Below are 16,774 nucleotides of genomic sequence, written 5' to 3'. Positions count from 1 at the left end.
TTGGCACGGGCAACACAAACGCTACTCTGGACTTTTTTCCAACCAAAAATCACCCACTGGACCTAATTAGTTTGACTTGAAGTCCTAAATTCCTTTCAAATGTTATGAATAGATAATCGTTGACACAAACAGCCTATCAGAAGACTGGAGCTTGGCTATAGTTTTTAAATGGACTTTAGCTTGACCCATATTTTCAATGGTGTAAAATTTTACTCGTTTTGTTTAGGTTGGTTGACCAAAAATGCATAGATATACTTTATTCAACCCAAATGCTACTCTGGAGTTTTTTCGAACCATAAAACTCTCCCGCTGGACCTAATTAGCTTGACTTGAAGTCTTAAATTTACTGGTGAAAATAACGCATTGGAGGGCTTTTCAATACTCAAGAACTAGAAAGAATTCCGCAGCTTCAATTTTCGGAGATTATTTTTTTAAAACCGAAGTGATCAAAAAAAAACACCACACTAAGCTTCACGAGTAATGACATCACGACAATTATCTATAGTTAGTCCTATAAAATGGCAAAGCAAGAGAACGATCGCAAATCTTCGCACATTCAATTGAACATCATTTTAATGCACATATCTGAATATTTTAGAGATGAGCTTTGACCTACGAAACTTTCGATAGCGTTGCAACTTTTTGGTACCTACTAGACTTAGCACCATTCAAACGATAGAATGCGCATGTATAATCGACTTGCAACAACTGAATTACCTCTAGATTTTAAAATTTCTTTAACATTTTGGTAGCAACCTTTTGTCTTTTTAGTTTGTCCAGTTGCAGTGACCTTTTGGTGCTGCTTGATGAATATTTAGACATCTGCACAAACTAATGAAAAGACCAATAACCGGTGTGAAAAAGAGCATGCTCGGCCAATATATGTGATGCTGCACGATGAGGGCGACTTGAATGAGTTATAAATTGAAGTAGGCTGATAAGCTTCCGTATTCTGAGATTTCCTCTTCCCTATTTAATTACCAACAGAGGCCAATCATAAGCTAGATTAAAAATTGCAAACATTATGTACAATTAAATAGCTTTGATGCTGTTTTGGATAAGTTGGCTAGAAATGAGTCTCTGTTCAGGATTTGATCCTGAAGTGTATGTCCAACAACAAGCCATGTAATGAGTCAGTGATAGTAAACAGCACAGTCTCACAAGAGTACGGCAACTGCTACTCCTTCACTCAAGTGGATCACGTGACCACAGGAGGACACACCTATGGACTCAACATATGGTTCAATCTAGAAGTCTACGACACTCTGGGTAATAGATCTAAGTTATTTTTTTAAAAAAATCAACCAATTCAGGGTGCTGTCAGTATTTTGATTTGCGGTTTTCACAAGGAATTTTTAAAATTAAATGATTGGAAATATCTTCCTATGAAATGAATTTTGCCTTGTTTAGGTTCCTCGACAATCAGATTGTTTTGTCCAACTCTCTTGAAATTTTTGCCCTAAAAATTATTTAGTGTTTTGATGTCATAATTTGAGTGGAAAAGAAACAATTTTGTGTCAACAAGTTAGTTTCCACAAAATTAAAAGTTACGTACCGTTTAAAAAAAAAACATTTTTAATGAACATATCGAGTTTGGGAAATGTTGATTGCCTTAAAAGCAGTTTACAAAATTCAAAGTATTTGCGTGCTGAAAATTGGACAGAAAACCCTCGGGTCTTTTCTCACGGGCTTCATGTTTTTTTTCTATTTTCCCTTCCTTTAGCGGGTAGCTAGCTGTTATTTGTTAATAAGATTGGAGCCCCTTTTAAAAGCGAGGCTTTCAAATTTAAGGGGAAAGTAGACTGATTTCTCAATCATTAAGGACAATTTGTTGTCAGGCTTGTTTACCCCGACATCTGGTCTGAAGATGTATGTGACAGCTCCGGGTCTCACAAATAGGTACGGAGATTTGTTCGTCGACCTGACCAGTGAACTGAATCTGGCTCCTGGATTTGCACATTCGGTGTCTGTTCAGCCTAACAAGATCAACAAGTTGTCCGCTCCCTTTAGCGATTGTCGACCGTACAAAGAGGGAGACTTGAGCATGTTCAACAACAAACACGAATGCCAAATTGATTGCATTAACAGGTAATGTTCTTGTGCATACAGTTTTGCGAAAATTTGACAGGTTTTTCACATTTTCAGTAGTTTTTGCAAAAAAATATGGCACAATTTTGCTAATATAATTTAAAATAAGTTAAAATTTTTGATGGTAGAGTGTTATTGTTAACGTTAGAGATAGAAGAGCGTTGCTGAAATCTTTAATTGGAGTTTCTTTGGCTAAAATTTTTGATAAAATTTTCAAAATTCAGACTTTTTCATCAAAAATTGCACAAATTATGCTCTTTTGGTCTAATTTGTTTAAATTTGCCGAATCTGGAAACCTAGAAACATCTGATACAATATCTTTAAACTTCAGACATAATTTGTGCAATCTTTAACCTTATCGGTGCCCTATAAAAGTTTTCTGGAATTAAAATTTAGCCATTTTTTGAAAACTTAACTCGATAATTTTGCAAAAAGCCTCATTGTTTTTTTTTAATATTTGAAGTATATCACTCAACAATTGGTCTAATTCGCAAACATTTGGAAGATTTGAGCACTTTACCGAGCGCGTGGAAAAATTATGAATAGGTTTGATAGTATCATGATTTCTTACAGCCAGGGAATTTTTTATTTCTATTTTGGTGCTGCCTTTTTTTTTGCTTTGTGTTTATAAATTATTTTATGGGAATTACTGGCTAAAATTTTTGTTCAAGGCTCCAATAATGATAGATCCTATTTACCTAAAGATGAAGCCGAATATAGATGAAGTTTGTTTTTAGAGAATCTAAGTGTTTTTATGGCTTTGAAACAGAGTTTTAGTAAACTTTAATTGAATTCCTGTGTTTTGCCTTCAATTGTTACTTTTTTGCAGTCTGATTACTAAGTCTTACCATTCAAAGATCCAAATGGCTTCTTAAAGGGGTGTAAGTGAACCTGTACCAAGCATTCGGTTGTTACCTAATGTCTCCTATGTAATTGAATGAGCTTGTTTTAAGAATTTTCAGTGATTTTTTGAATTTTATATAGTATTTCTGTCAGTTTTTAGCTTTTTCTCATTAATTACCGGTCAATCTTTTTCTCTTATAGAAAAAAAGCAAATTTGTGGCGGAGTGCTTTAAAAGAGCGGTTTCTTGCTTTTGTTACTACGAGTAATTTTTTTGATTTTAGTGCATGATTGCACATTTTTGCTGTTGTTTTTGTTACCTTGGTGAATTGTCACAATACTTAACAATCAAACTGAAAAAAACTGTTACAAAATTTGTATCTGAAATTTTTTATCGTTTGCATAACATATGGTTTTAAGGGCTGCGACATCGTTCTCTTGCAGAACTTGGTAGATCTTTATATTTTTGCCCTGTTTTCTTTGTTAATTTCTCTTCACGAATACCAAATTATGTGTTATTAAAGGACTCAGTGGCCACTTTGGATACAGTAATGAACTTAAAAACTGATATTAGTACATAACTAATGGCTTTTTTGACTTTCAAATTGAATTTTTTTTTAAAAAAATAAGAAAAAATTTATTCTTCAACTTATCCCTTTTGTTCTGGTTTTGGACTTTTTTTGTATTTTACAATGTTATAACATTTTCTTAAATAAACCTCAATATTGGGTGATCACGTTATTGTTTTGTTGAACCAAACTGTAATTTTTGTGTTAATTAAACATTCTGACTGCTGTCTTCAGTGCTTAGACAATTTGTTTCACATGACTTTTGTGAAATTTAGATACTTTTCATCTTTTGTGATTTTTGCTGTCAATTAGAGATAGTTGTTTTACTAGTTGACTTTATGACGTTCAAAGAGGTCGCAAACAAAGATTTAATTTTCTCGCGGTTAATAGTTTATAAAATTAATGGCTTCAACACTGTGGTTTCTTAATTTTTTGTGAAATTTTTTAGTTCCATTTGAAGAGTAAGTGTTTTTTGATCTTATGACTTAGTCCCACTAATAACAAGCTCAATATTTTTTCGAAAAAAATGCGAGATAAGTTGTCTACTGTTATAGTCGAAAGCTTATGTTAGCTTAATTTTAAAAAGACCATCTTATTTCTGTTAACTTGTAGCGTAGCATCTCTACAGACAAGTTATATCCCTTATGTATTGATCTACATTTTGCTCTTTATAAAGGTTTTAATTTCCTAAAATGGTCTTTGTTTTTAGTGCAACCAGTTTTCATTACAAAATTGTTCTTTTTTTCAAATTCTCGCATTTTTGTAGGTTTTTGTTCCTTTCACAGTTTCACAAAAATGGGCCTTCACTTGAAATGAACTCAATCAATTATTTGATTGACTGTTTTTGTGCAAGTATTTCCGTGCAAATTGTTTCGTGTGTTTTTCTTTCTTTTTTAGATACTTTTCAGTTTTTGTGGTTTTTTGCTGTCATTTAGAGATAGTTGTTTTACAACAGGAGTTTATGATGTTCCAAGGAGGCGCAAAGTAGTTGTCGTTTCTTTTGTTGTCGTATAACCTATGCTGGATAATGAAAGGTCTCAATTGCTCTCTATGGAGGTATAAAATAATCTCCCAGTGTTTTCATTTGATGCATAACGTTTCTAATTGTTTTGACATTAATTCTTTTCAAGAAAAGTAACTTTTTATTAGACTTTTCCCCTTGACGAACATTGACCAAGTCGAAGCAAAATTGACAAAAGTTTTTTAGAAATTGACCAAATTGTGAAAAAGGAAATCAATTTTTTGGATATAATATTTGCCTAACTCGAATTTTACACGAGTGCTGTTTTAAATTGTACAAAATTGGAAAAATTTTGTTCATAAAGAGGATTATTTATAAATATTAGACACATAATTTTGCAGATTGAACTTGCCAAGGTTGTCGTTGCAACTTTGAAATTGTTAATATTTGGACTGAGAAAACTTTTAAATTTATCCAATCCAAACTGTCGGTTAGAAATATCCAAAAAAATTTTGTATTTAGATTTGCAATCTTGCAGCTAGGTCACATGTATCAAAACAGGTTGCAGATATTGCTACAATTTGTCGGCAAATTTTCCGTTGTAAATGAATATCAACTCTGTGGTGTTATTCTTACAAAACGTCCTTAAAAACAACGGTTTACTTTTTGACTGTATTTGTCATTCCTTTTGTTGTCTTATAACATATGCTGGATAATGAAAGGTATCAATCGCTCTCTATGGATGTATGCAATATTCTCCCAGTGGTTTCAATTGATGCATAACGTTTCTAATCGGTTTGATAATAATTCTTTTTAAGAAAGGAACTTTTTATGAAACTTTTCCCCTTTTGCTCATTTTTTTTGAAAGATGACCAAGTTGACGAAATACTTTTTGACGAACATTGACCACGTCGAAGCCAAATTGACAAAAGCTTTTTAGAAATTGACGAAATTATGAATAAGAAAATTAATTTTTTGAATATAATATTTGCTTAACCCGTATTTTACACGAGCGCGGTTTAAACTTTTACAAAATTGCAATTTTTGTTCATAAATAGGATGACTTACATATATTAGACACATAAATTTGCAGATTGAACTTCCTAAAGTTGTCGGTGCAACTTTCAAGTTGTTAATATTTTGACTGAGAAAACTTCTAAAATTGTCCAATTCAAACTGTCGGTTAGAAATATCCAAAAAATTTTTGTATTTAGTTTTCGCAATCTTGCAGCCAGGTCACATGTATCAAAACAAGTTGCAGATATCGCTACAATTTTTCGGCAAATTTTCCATTGTAAATGAATACCAACTCTGTGGTGTTATTCTTACAAAACGTGCTTAGAAACAACGGTTTTCATTTTGCCTGTTTTTGTCGTTCTTTTTGTTGTCGTATTACATATCCTGGGTAAAGAGAGGTTTCAATCGCTCACAATGGAGGTCTAAAAGAATCTCTCAACGATTTCATTTGATGCATAACGTTTCAGTTTGACGCTAATTTTTTTCAAAAAATCTTGCAATTCGATCACATGTATGAAAATAGGTTGCAGATTTTGCTAAAATTTGTGGGCAAATTTCCATTGTAAATGAATACCAACTCTGCGGAGTTAGTCTTTCAAAACGTGGTGGCAAGAGAGTCTGAAAAGTCACATTGTTGAGTAACAGAAAAAATGTGAAAGAAACAAAATTGTGCAAAATTTTGAGAGGCGCAGAATAGCGCAATTAACGTAAAAATAGCACTGGCTTAGATCTGATGAATTTGCAGCTCAAATGGCACTGAAAACGAAGAAGAATTGCCTCGTTTTTTTGAAAAATTTTTGTTTATTTTTAGGGCAAAATTTCTTCAATGTGGATGTGTGGATGACCTCACGTTCACCGAATCAAGGTTATGCACTTTGGACCAAAAAGAGAGTCGAACCTGCGTTGACAAACTATCGGAAACTTTTAACCCCAACACCCAATGCCACTGTCCCAACGAGTGCACGAGCAGCAGCTATGACGCAACTATTACGCAACTAGAATGGCCGACTAACCGTTCATTGTCTCGTTTCGTGACGAATGTTTATCAGCAATTGAATAACGATTCGGCGGTTTTATACGTAATAGCGGCGATTGAGAAATATCTTGATGATAAACTGGCCTACACACAAGAAGGACTTAGCCATTTACGGTCAACTTTTGGAAGTTTGACAGTCTTTTTCCGTGACCTCTCAGAAACTGTAATTGACGAACGCCCTGTTTACAATTTTGTCATGATAATATCAAACTTTGGCGGTTTATTAGGCTTGTATTTGGGCTTCAGTGTTCTGACCATTTTGGAACTTGCTGACTTTTGGTTCGACTTTATGGAGTACATGCGATTAAGAGGAAAGAAAAAATCGTTTCAAAAATACCAAAAAGAGAAGTCAAAACCAGAGAGAAGCGAAAGTCGTCAAACGCTGATCACGCGCCAAGAGTCGAATGAAACACTGAGTACAAAGATTTCACGAAGTAATTCGACATGCGCAAGCTGTGACCTCGAAGATTCTCAGAACCTCAGCTTTTCATCTGTCGCGACGGCTTTGAAAGCTAACGAACCTACTCCAAAAGTTGATCCCCCAATAAAAGAGGAACCCAAAAATTGGGTTTTTGAGATTGAGTGACAGAAACATGCATAGCTGTTTTATAGATTGATTTAACATAGATATCTTTTTGAGCCTGTGTGTGGTTTGTTGTGAATCACATTTTCATTGAAATTTTCTTAGCTGCTTCAATTCCCAAGCTGAGGTCCCACATGGAAGTCATCTTTGATCGAACCGTCGCAGGTCGAAATGACTCAGGAGCGCTCAATGAATTTCCTGTTCTAGGTGTGCGCTCAATGTGACTTATAATCAAACCAGTCTCCGCATTATGATCGTGCTTACAAACCTACTTGCACAAGATCTCCACATGAGCTCGAAACCGTTTCTATACAGACTATTTTGCACTCAAAATTATCTCTGTTCGGACTATGCCGCGACGAAATTATTTCTGATTAGACAAATTTGAGTTTAAATGTGATCAGAATGGTGTTAACTATGGTTGAACATTCATATAAAAGGCAAATTATAATAGAATAAAATCGCCAACAAGAAAACAAAAAAATCAATCGCGCCTCTTCGTATGTCATTTTTACAAGATTCTTGTGCAATAGCTGAAACTGGGCAGAAAAACCTTTCTCAACATCTGTTAATCCGTTTTTACAAAGGAGACGCTCTTGTTAGCGGCTGTTTAGAACCTTTAAACACTAACTGAGTCCACATTCTGTATTCCTGCTTATGGTTGTGGGCTTGAACAACTTATGAACAACTTTTAATCAAACACAATAAATTATTTATAGTAAGGAATGTATCTTTTTCAAGGCAGAACTGGTTCTCATGACACTCAATTGGCTCGGAATTGTCTTTGATCAGAATCTTGTGCTCTCGAGTCCACCTAACCGGGTCGAGGTGTCACCGCTTAAAATCGCTAAGAGATATAACATTTGCGGTGAATATGAGAAAAAAGTGTTGCGTTCAATGCGATGAATGCGGTGAAAAAAACTTTTGAGCGGTGAATTTTTTTTTACCGCTTAAGCGGTGAAAGAAAATTTTTCACCGCTACCAGCAGGATGCGGCGAAAAAAATTTCAGCGCTACCAGCAGAATGCGGTGAAAAAAAATTTTCACCGCTAAAATTGCAAAGCTTACAAATATTTACCGCGCTAATTTCAACATTTATGTTGTATTCACAGGAAATATCATTGAAGCAAGCGACAGATGGCGCAGTGGAGTAAGAAGTTGATGACATTCAGGAGGTGGGAGGTTTGAACCCCTGTACGGCAGTTTCTTTTTTCTAAGAAGTCCGGTGAATGCGTTGAAAAAAATTTTTCACCGCTAAAAATTGCAAAAATTCACCGCATTCAACGCTATAAGATGCGGGCGCTTTTCGGTGAAAAAAGTTTTTCTTTCACCGCTATTCACCACTAATCTTACATTATTCTTTGACCAAACCTCGACCCGGGTATGATTTTCCCTGTTCGAGTTTTTGTTGAAACAATAATATAAGAACTGGGGTGATTAGCGGTAAAAAAAAAACATTTTCACTGCAAAGCGCCCGCATTTTATGGCGATGAGGTGAAACCGGTTAATTTTTGAAAGAAAAAAGCTGCCGTACACGGGTTCGAAGCTCTCACCTCCTGCATGTCAACACAACAACTTCTTATTCCACTGCGCCATCTGTCAATTACTTCTATGATATTTTTTGTGAATGTAAATCAGATTCAAAAAACTTTATGGAAAACAAATGCGTCAAAACTTTGTAAGATTCGTGGTTTTTAGCGGCGGTTTTTTTTTAATTCTCAACGCTTCAGCGGTGAAAAAAATAATTCAACGCTACCAACATGAAGCGATAAAAAGTTCACCGCTAAAAACCGCAAATCTTTGCGTTGGAGATACTTGGCTAATGTAGCCGCAATTTTTTGTAACGTTTGCAACTTTTAGCGGTGAATTTTCTTGCTTTGCCACAACTTTCACCTCATTCAACGCTAAAAATTGAAGTTCTTACATCTTGCATTCTTAAAATTGCAGTTCTCACACTGCATTCAGTGCAATTCTTGCACTTTTAGAAATTTTTGGCGTGGGCACCTCGACCCGGGTTAATATTCTACGTAACAAGACTGTAGTGATATTATTAGAATATGTTAGTATTATCAGGTTATTACACAAGTTGTCGAGCAATTTATAGATATGCTTTGCATAAGGTACAATTTACTTTTTTAACATAATGTGCCTCAGTCTTTTTTATGATTTATCTCAAACTAGAAAGAAATAAACCTAATTACGTTTTTCAGTTTTATTATTAAGTTATTTTTATAATACTATTGTCATCAACTTACATTTTGCGGGTACTGATGCAAAGTTCTACGATTACAGAGGAAGGAGGGAGAGGAGAGAGAGAGAGAGAGAGAGAGAGAGAGAGAGAGAGAGAGTGTGTGTGTGTAGCGCAGCAAAGTTTATCCCCAGACTTGGTTTCTTCCATTTTATTCTCATTTGCTATTGAAAATTTCATTTTCGATGATCAAAAAGATTTTTATAATCCGCAATTTTAAGTGCATCTGAGGTAACCGAGATTGAATATCACAAAGTTGTTTACGAAATTACCTGAAAAGTTAATGTAAATCTTTCAGGTGAATATACCTCAAAATTGTCCTGTTCAGTTAAATTTCACTTAAATTGTGCAGGAGGACTACATACAGATTTCGGGCAAAATCACCTGTAATTGCTTTCACATTTCAGGCAAATATAAATACATTTTTAAGTAGATTTACCTGCACATTATTAAGAGTTAACTAAGTTCAAACGAAGCACTATTTAGATCACGTCTTTCATGCTGAATTGCTTTGTATTTTTTCACATTGCCGTAGGTTAAGTTTGTTCATGGAAATCTGTAACTAGAAAAAAGTTAGCTGTGATTGCTTGCTTTACACCAGCAATTTCCTTAGAGCCAGTTCTTTTGGTTAGGAGTTAGGAGTTACCCTTGTTTCCCTTGTAATCTCCACTATTTCTCTCACTGTTCACTTTTTCGAGCGTCTTTCGCGTAATTTTATGGCAATGGGTTTTTTTTGCTGATTACTGTTTTTTCAAACAAAACAATCTAGATGTTGTTTTATTGTTCTGACCCACTTGTGGGGGGAGGAATTATATACTTGAACGGGTTTTTTTTTGTTCAGTCAATTTTGGCACATGAATATATTCATTATAGAGAGTTGCGAGTGGTATCATTAGACAGCTTGTCCAGCTTATAATATCGTATTAATTTCTCTAATTTTTTATTTTTACAGGGATCTATCGAGGTATACAGTTTTGGGAATAGTAGACGGAAATCCGTTGTTTTTAATCATATTTTCCGTATTTTTTGACAATTTTGCATAATTTGCTAAAAATGTCAACAACAATGTTAATTGTTTATTTTTTACGGATAGATGAGACTGGCCGATTGGTTTCATCCGGGTCTTTTGGCTAATTTTTTTTTTTGATAAATGTTTTGAATTTTAGACTTTTTAATCAAAAACGGCTCAGATTACGCTTTTTTTCAGTTTGTTTAAAAATGCAGGATTTAGAGACCTAACGTTGGATGTCGAAATTTTTGAAATGACAACAAAATTTCAAATTGTATTTTCGCTGGAGTCTTGTGCAATCAAATTTTTTGGAAAATTGGCTTTTTTAGAAAATTAACTCAATAATTATAAAAATGCATCTTTTGTTTTTGGTTTGTTGGAACATTTCATTTGCTAATTGGTATATTTTGTAAACTTATTCAGAAATTAATTGTTTTTCTTGAACACACAACACAATTGGGACATGTTTCGATTCTTGGATTCTTTTTACCATCAACAATTTTTCGGATTATTTTGGGCGCGGTCTTTTTCAATATATTTTCTAGTTTTTGTAGTTTTTATGCTGATTACTGACAAAATTGGTTTCAAATAAAGGCCCAATTATTAACAGATTTTTTTTGAAACAAATTGAGGACAAATGAATATATATTAAGTCTTCAGAGAAAAGCTCATATTTTTTATGGCTTTGACAATGTCTTTTTTGTAAATATTAACTCTTTTCTTTTGTTTTGCCTTCATCTGTCATTTTCGTTCAACCTAATGACTTCGTCTGATTAATCAAAAACCGCATTGAATTCGTAAAAGCTAAACAAGGTTTTCAGTTGTTATCTAGTGCCTCTCATGGATTTGAATTTAATTATTTTAAGAAAGTATAGGAGAATTTTTGAAGTTTGCCAATTAGTTTTTATCTTATTTCTGTCTACAGGTAGCTTAGTCTCAATATATGCAGGGCAAAAAGAAAAATTTAGAATTTGTTGAAAAAATGTATGTATTTCCCAATTTTAGTTCTCGTTGTCGTCAATACGTAAATTGGTCTCATTATTGACAGGGCTGATCAAATTTCTACTATTTCAAACAACATTTTTGTTGTTGGCTATGTTTTGATTGGTTTCTGTATAGCTTAGAACTTTGATTTCATAAGAAATTTGTAAGTTTTTGAAGCTGGTCTATATCTCTGTTTCTTTTTCTTGTCTTATTCTAAAAGAAACTTCACAGAGACGACCTAATTACAATCAAAGGTGATCCAAATACCAAAATTCAAACCAAGTTTATCAATTTAATACGTTTCCGTTTTCAATGTCTTCAGGGTTTGAGATGTGGATGTCCTCTGTGGTTTCTTTAAATTGTTTGTGAAATTTTTGAAATCTGTCCGTATTCGTTTTTTGTCGTCTTATGCTTCGGTCTCACTAATAACGTACACAACGTTATCTTGTCGTATTGAAAAGTATTGGTTTTAATCTATTTGATAGTGTCTTTGGAGGCTGCCATTAACTACTAAACAGGTCTGTTCAATGACAAATCAAAAGCGAAGAAAAGCATGACAAGCAAAGTTTAAAAGTACATTCTATCGAAGCCAAACTGATTTGTTCACTTTTGTCAACATTCTTAATTAGTAACTAATAATAGTAAGAGAATATCATACAAAAAGTGGAGCTCAAATTAGAAATACCTCAATATCACATTTCATTGTTGCCACGTGTTCTTTAATTACAAAATCGAATCTATTAAAACGACAAATTGTGCTCGCATGGAGTACGAGATACCAAATTTGGTATGCCAATTTCAATGAATTTTGCAATATTCATAGCAATTCAGAGATTTGGGGCACGGTATAAAGTTTACTGGAAACCGAACGCAGAGTAATCAGAGAGTTGTACGAAATAGTTACCTCTTCCAATCAACAGTTCAGAATTGAAAAGTAACGCACTATAAATAGAGCTTGTAAAACTAGTTGTTGTCAACAAAATAAGTTGAAACTCGTTCCTCTTGTCCTATTAATCTGAAATACAGTGCGTATTGAAGCTCCATTCTTGATTGGCTAATTAATTGTTATCGTGACTTGCTTTTGTTGATCATCTTAATGATTGTACAGTTTAACTAACCTTGACTTGTTGAAAAAAGAAGTTTGTTTGATATACTAAAAACTTTCAGAGATTCGTTCAAAAATCTTCATTTTGTTGGCGAAATTTTTCTGCTCATTTAATCTCATCGATTAATAATGTTTTAGCTGGAACAGTCTATTACTGAAGACAGAGTTTTGAAATAATTTGAAATTTCGATTTGTAACTTGAGTTGTTAACAAAAACTCAAGCAAAATTTGCTTTTTTCCAATGTAATTGTTTGTATTCTGAGCAACATCATTTGTTAAACAGCAAAGCTGAACCATTAGTAGTGAGACTGAACCAGCTGAACCATTATGAAGTAATGCAACTGTAATCTACAGTATAGCCGATCCGATAACACAGTTCACAAATTAAAAGTTCAATAACGTAATATCCGACCAGATTTGAAACCGTTGAAGCGAACTAAGCGGTATAAAGTTTTCCTTGTCATTGATAGGAGAGCAACTGTTACATAGACTGTTTTTAAAATTAGAGTCATAGTTTCCAACTTTGTCACTTTTTGCTCTTCTTTGTTGACCTGTTACCGAGTCTCATTATTGACAGGTCTCATATCTTCTCTATTGAAGTACATGTTAAGTTGTTTAGTTCAGGCTTTATCTAATTCCTTTTTATTAAGTTTTATTTTAAATTTGTACATCTATTTTTCGATGTAATTAATGTACCAATTACTTGATTTTTCTCTTTGTCTTGTCCATTACTCTCATTAATGACAAATGTAATCGGCTCTTTGATCCAGCATAATTTTTTACTCGTTGGTTTCTTGAACGATATGTGAATTTGTTTAAAGTATCTCTTCCTTATTTGGTAGACAATTAAACGAAAACGTTGATTAGCGGGGTCGGGACAATATGTACAAACGCGCATTAACGAGCCTCCGTTTTTAAATCAAACCTTTAAATTGATTAAATTCTGAAATAAATAAACAAAAAAATAGAGAAAGCATTTCTTCAAGGATGAAATTAAAATTCTTGAAAATTAAAGCTTAAACTCAGATGCACTTTTTAGATTTCTGTTGAATTAACTACAGTTCATAATATTAACTTATTGTCATAGCCCATTGGCTTTTTGCTTCAATCGATCACGAGTTCATGATCAAAAATTGTTCTACTGAGCCTGAGGTCGATCAAAAGGAAGCAAAGATCGGAATGAGCAAATGCTTTTGTTGCTAATACAAAAGATGAATGGATAAACTCCGCTAATTAATCTAAAAACCTCGAGACATTTTAGTTTGTCATTATCTATCGAAAGCTTAATGCACTCAAATGGACAATTTGGTAAGTTGAATCTCGTCCTTGTTATTTTCAACCAAGCTAAGTTCCCACATAAAGAAAAGCGACAAAAAAGTTTATAGCATTTTTGAAGACAACAGTTAGCAACTGTTAATCAATTTGGTTATTGGTTTAGCAATTTTGTCTTGTTTTTTATCATGAAGGAAACGGCGGTTTGAATGTTTTTTCAGTCGGATCTTGAAAAACGGCTGTTAAACCAAAAGCAGCGAAGAGTTAGTTGCTCATTTGCAGTGATATGAGTTAAAGAAAGGAATATCCAAAGCTGAAACTTTAGGCTTTTGGGTGATACACGTTTCTGAGGAGATGGCTTGTGAAATCGGATCAATCTATGATGTCAAAATTTTTTTCTCCGATTAAAGAATTAAACCAATTAGAAATAGTTCTAAGTTATTTTCAATTTCGTGCGGTTCTGCTGAACAGTGTGAAAGACTTTTTGTCAGTTTCTCTATGATGAGAAACTAACCAGTTTTTAATGATGAAAAAAAACGTTAACGGAGAAAATATTGCCACTTATGCAACCTTTCTTGAACTCTTAATCTACTTTTTGTTGATGATTATCTTTTCTATCATCTTTTAGCAACATACTCGAAATTTGCCATAAATTACGGTAAAAGTGAACGAAAAGGTGAACTATCAGTCAAAGGTTGATAAAAAATTTAAACTTCGATAACTCCTCGAAAAAAGGGAATTTGAGAAATTCTTTTCAGTTTATTCCATACTCGATGAGCTTTTTAATTACACCACTCATGTCTTTATACGTCAAATATATCGATCGGCCCAAAATTTACTGAACAAACAGAACCCAGTTAAATACATAGTCACCCGCCAACAATATCGGGTCTTAACAGTCAAGGTGGCCTGTGATACAACTATCATCAGACCATCATCCATTTGTTTTGATGAGATGTCGCGTTCTGGGTCCTCAGCCGCGGTTATGCACAGTCAAGCCTGAAATATAAAGTAACTAAAAATGGTTGATTTTAGAATGATTTAAAATTATTTGTTTTCAGTCTGTTGTTGAAAATGACGACAAGGCGGCACTTGAACTTGAATGGCAAGAAGTCTACTCTGATATCGCCGACCTCCTGTACGGCTTTGATGTATTCTCCGCCATCATATCCATATTCGGGTGCTTCGGGAACCTTCTGACCATGCAAATTATTTCAAAATGGTCAAAATTGACTTCCGGAGGAGCGTTTATGTACAGTCTAGCACTGGCCGATTTTATGTCAGTATTTTACGACGGAATTCTAGAAAAATTGTTGAACCTTTTTGGGATTCGAATTTCGGGGACTAACAGCGCAACTTGTGCAATTTTCACCTTCTACTCTTGGGTAACTTCATACGCATCTTATCACATTACAGTTCTTTTCAGTTTGGATAAATGCATTGCTGTTTGGTTTCCGTTTGTTTACCGTCAATACGGTCAACCAAAATTTGCTGTATTTATTACCATCTTAGTATACGTAGCGCAATGTATGTATGCGTTCCCTGCATTTTTGGTCATTCGTTTAGACCCTGGACTTCAACTTTGCTACCCGGTAGATTTTTCATACGTAAGCCATGAATATTTTGTCAACTTTCAGCCCGAAGTTAGCACAATTTTACACGGGTTTGTTCCGGTGTTTCTTGTGTTTCTATTCACGGTTTTGACTGTAGTTAAGCTGATGAGTCGATCGGCAGAAATATCCAGAAACAATAACCGAAGCGGCGTCTCGCGAAAAGAACGCGAGATGACGAAACAAATGATTGTGGTTTGTATTATTTTCACGATTTTTGCTCTAATCGGAACTGGCTCAATTCGATTCATGTTCGAAACTAGTGTAGCAACGCTCAGAGACGAAGCACTATTCAACGTTGCTTCAGGTGTGGTTACGGTTTGTTTTGCATTGGTTAACTCCGTAAACTTTTATCTTTATTTATTGTTTGGACAGAAATTCAGGTCAGATTTTACAGCGCTGATCAGAGGACGCAAGCGAACATCAAGAACAACAAACAACAATCAGAATTGAGAAGTTTTTATATAAAGCACTTCGATTATATATATATATATATATATATATATATATATATATATATATATATATATATATATATATATACTTCACTTAGATATAAAGCCCTTCTCCTTATAAAAGTTTCTATTTTATCCGAAAAAATCTATTGAAAAACATGATCCTCTCCATCAATTCTTTATTATAGTGTACACTCAATCTTCGATCAAACTATTATGAGGCATCAATTTTGTTTAGAAAGAGTGAAAAACGAGCATGAAGGTGACCTAATACTCCAATTTTCAGCCATTTCTTGAAACAATTGATGCAGAATGCCTGGAGCTCATTTTTTTTCATTCAGCCAAATTCTGACATACTCTTCGCTCTAATTACCAACATGGAGGCTCGATAACGTGCGTTTGCAAAAAATCTTCCCAGCCCGCTCATCCAAATTTTGGGTTTAGTTGTTTAACAAATGAGGAAGAGATAGAAATCTTTCAAAAAATCAAGTATTGTTCAAAAATACTTCGTGTATGAATAAAAAATTTGCTTCCAACTCAAATCACTTAGCAACGTAATTAATGTCACATTAGACGGCCGATGATATCTGCTTTTATTAGGATTACGATACAAGACAAAGAGCAAAAACAAATAACAACAACAAACATTTCTTACATCCAAAACTCAATGACTATTAATTTAAAGAAAAAAACTTAATAAAACAGTCAAAAAAGCGTCAGACGGAATATCAACGAAACAAATTAATTGATACTTCATTTGAAAAAACCTGGAGCCAGTCTGTAATTAGACTCGGTAGTAAGTAGATATGAAAAAAACAAAAACAAAAAAGTTACAAAATGCGTTTTTTTGTGAGAACAAATTATTCACATAATGAAAACCATTAGATATCAACTGAAATCTTGAATAAGTTTATGTCCATCTATATCTTCCTGTGAAGACATTGAGTCTTGTCAGCATCCAGAAAAAGTCGTACGTCTACAGCAACAGACGACATAT

At 33.9% G+C, this 16,774-nt stretch overlaps 3 protein-coding genes across 4 annotated transcripts in view; 2 read left to right on the top strand and 1 right to left on the bottom strand.

Annotated features, from left to right (window-relative positions):
• The window catches only part of LOC142340987 (degenerin mec-10-like), a 40,960-nt gene extending 33,757 nt beyond the window's left edge, over nt 1-7,203 (top strand). For both annotated transcript variants that reach the window (XM_075391792.1, XM_075391791.1), the window contains exons 8-10: nt 1,089-1,269; nt 1,839-2,088; nt 6,288-7,203. In XM_075391792.1, the coding sequence (XP_075247907.1) occupies nt 1,089-1,269; nt 1,839-2,088; nt 6,288-7,098 (1,242 nt within the window). In that variant the 3' untranslated portion in view covers nt 7,099-7,203. The remainder of the gene's footprint in view (nt 1-1,088; nt 1,270-1,838; nt 2,089-6,287) is intronic.
• Nucleotides 7,204-13,718: 6,515 nt separating this feature from the next.
• Nucleotides 13,719-16,024, top strand: LOC142341317 (uncharacterized). The gene is made up of 4 exons (XM_075392242.1): nt 13,719-13,748; nt 14,774-15,097; nt 15,350-15,640; nt 16,016-16,024. The coding sequence occupies exons 1-4, from the start codon at nt 13,737-13,739 to the stop codon at nt 16,022-16,024; spliced, it is 636 nt and encodes a 211-aa protein (XP_075248357.1). The 5' UTR covers nt 13,719-13,736.
• Nucleotides 14,547-16,774, bottom strand: part of LOC142340988 (uncharacterized) — a 109,893-nt gene continuing 107,665 nt past the window's right edge. Inside the window, exon 3 of the mRNA XM_075391794.1 lies at nt 14,547-14,711. The gene's annotated coding sequence lies outside the window, so the exon portion shown is untranslated. The remainder of the gene's footprint in view (nt 14,712-16,774) is intronic.

The sequence above is a fragment of the Convolutriloba macropyga genome, chromosome 6 (assembly GCF_964194025.1).
Source record: "Convolutriloba macropyga chromosome 6, txConMacr16.3, whole genome shotgun sequence".
NCBI lineage: Eukaryota > Metazoa > Xenacoelomorpha > Acoela > Convolutidae > Convolutriloba > Convolutriloba macropyga.
This window is presented reverse-complemented; position numbering and strand designations above follow the sequence as displayed.

Excerpts from the sequence above, each read along its gene's own strand:
- LOC142341317 (XM_075392242.1), top strand. Across the intron at positions 15,098-15,349 it reads TTTTCACCTTCTACTCTTGG|CCCGAAGTTAGCACAATTTT; the intron begins GTAACTTCATAC and ends GTCAACTTTCAG.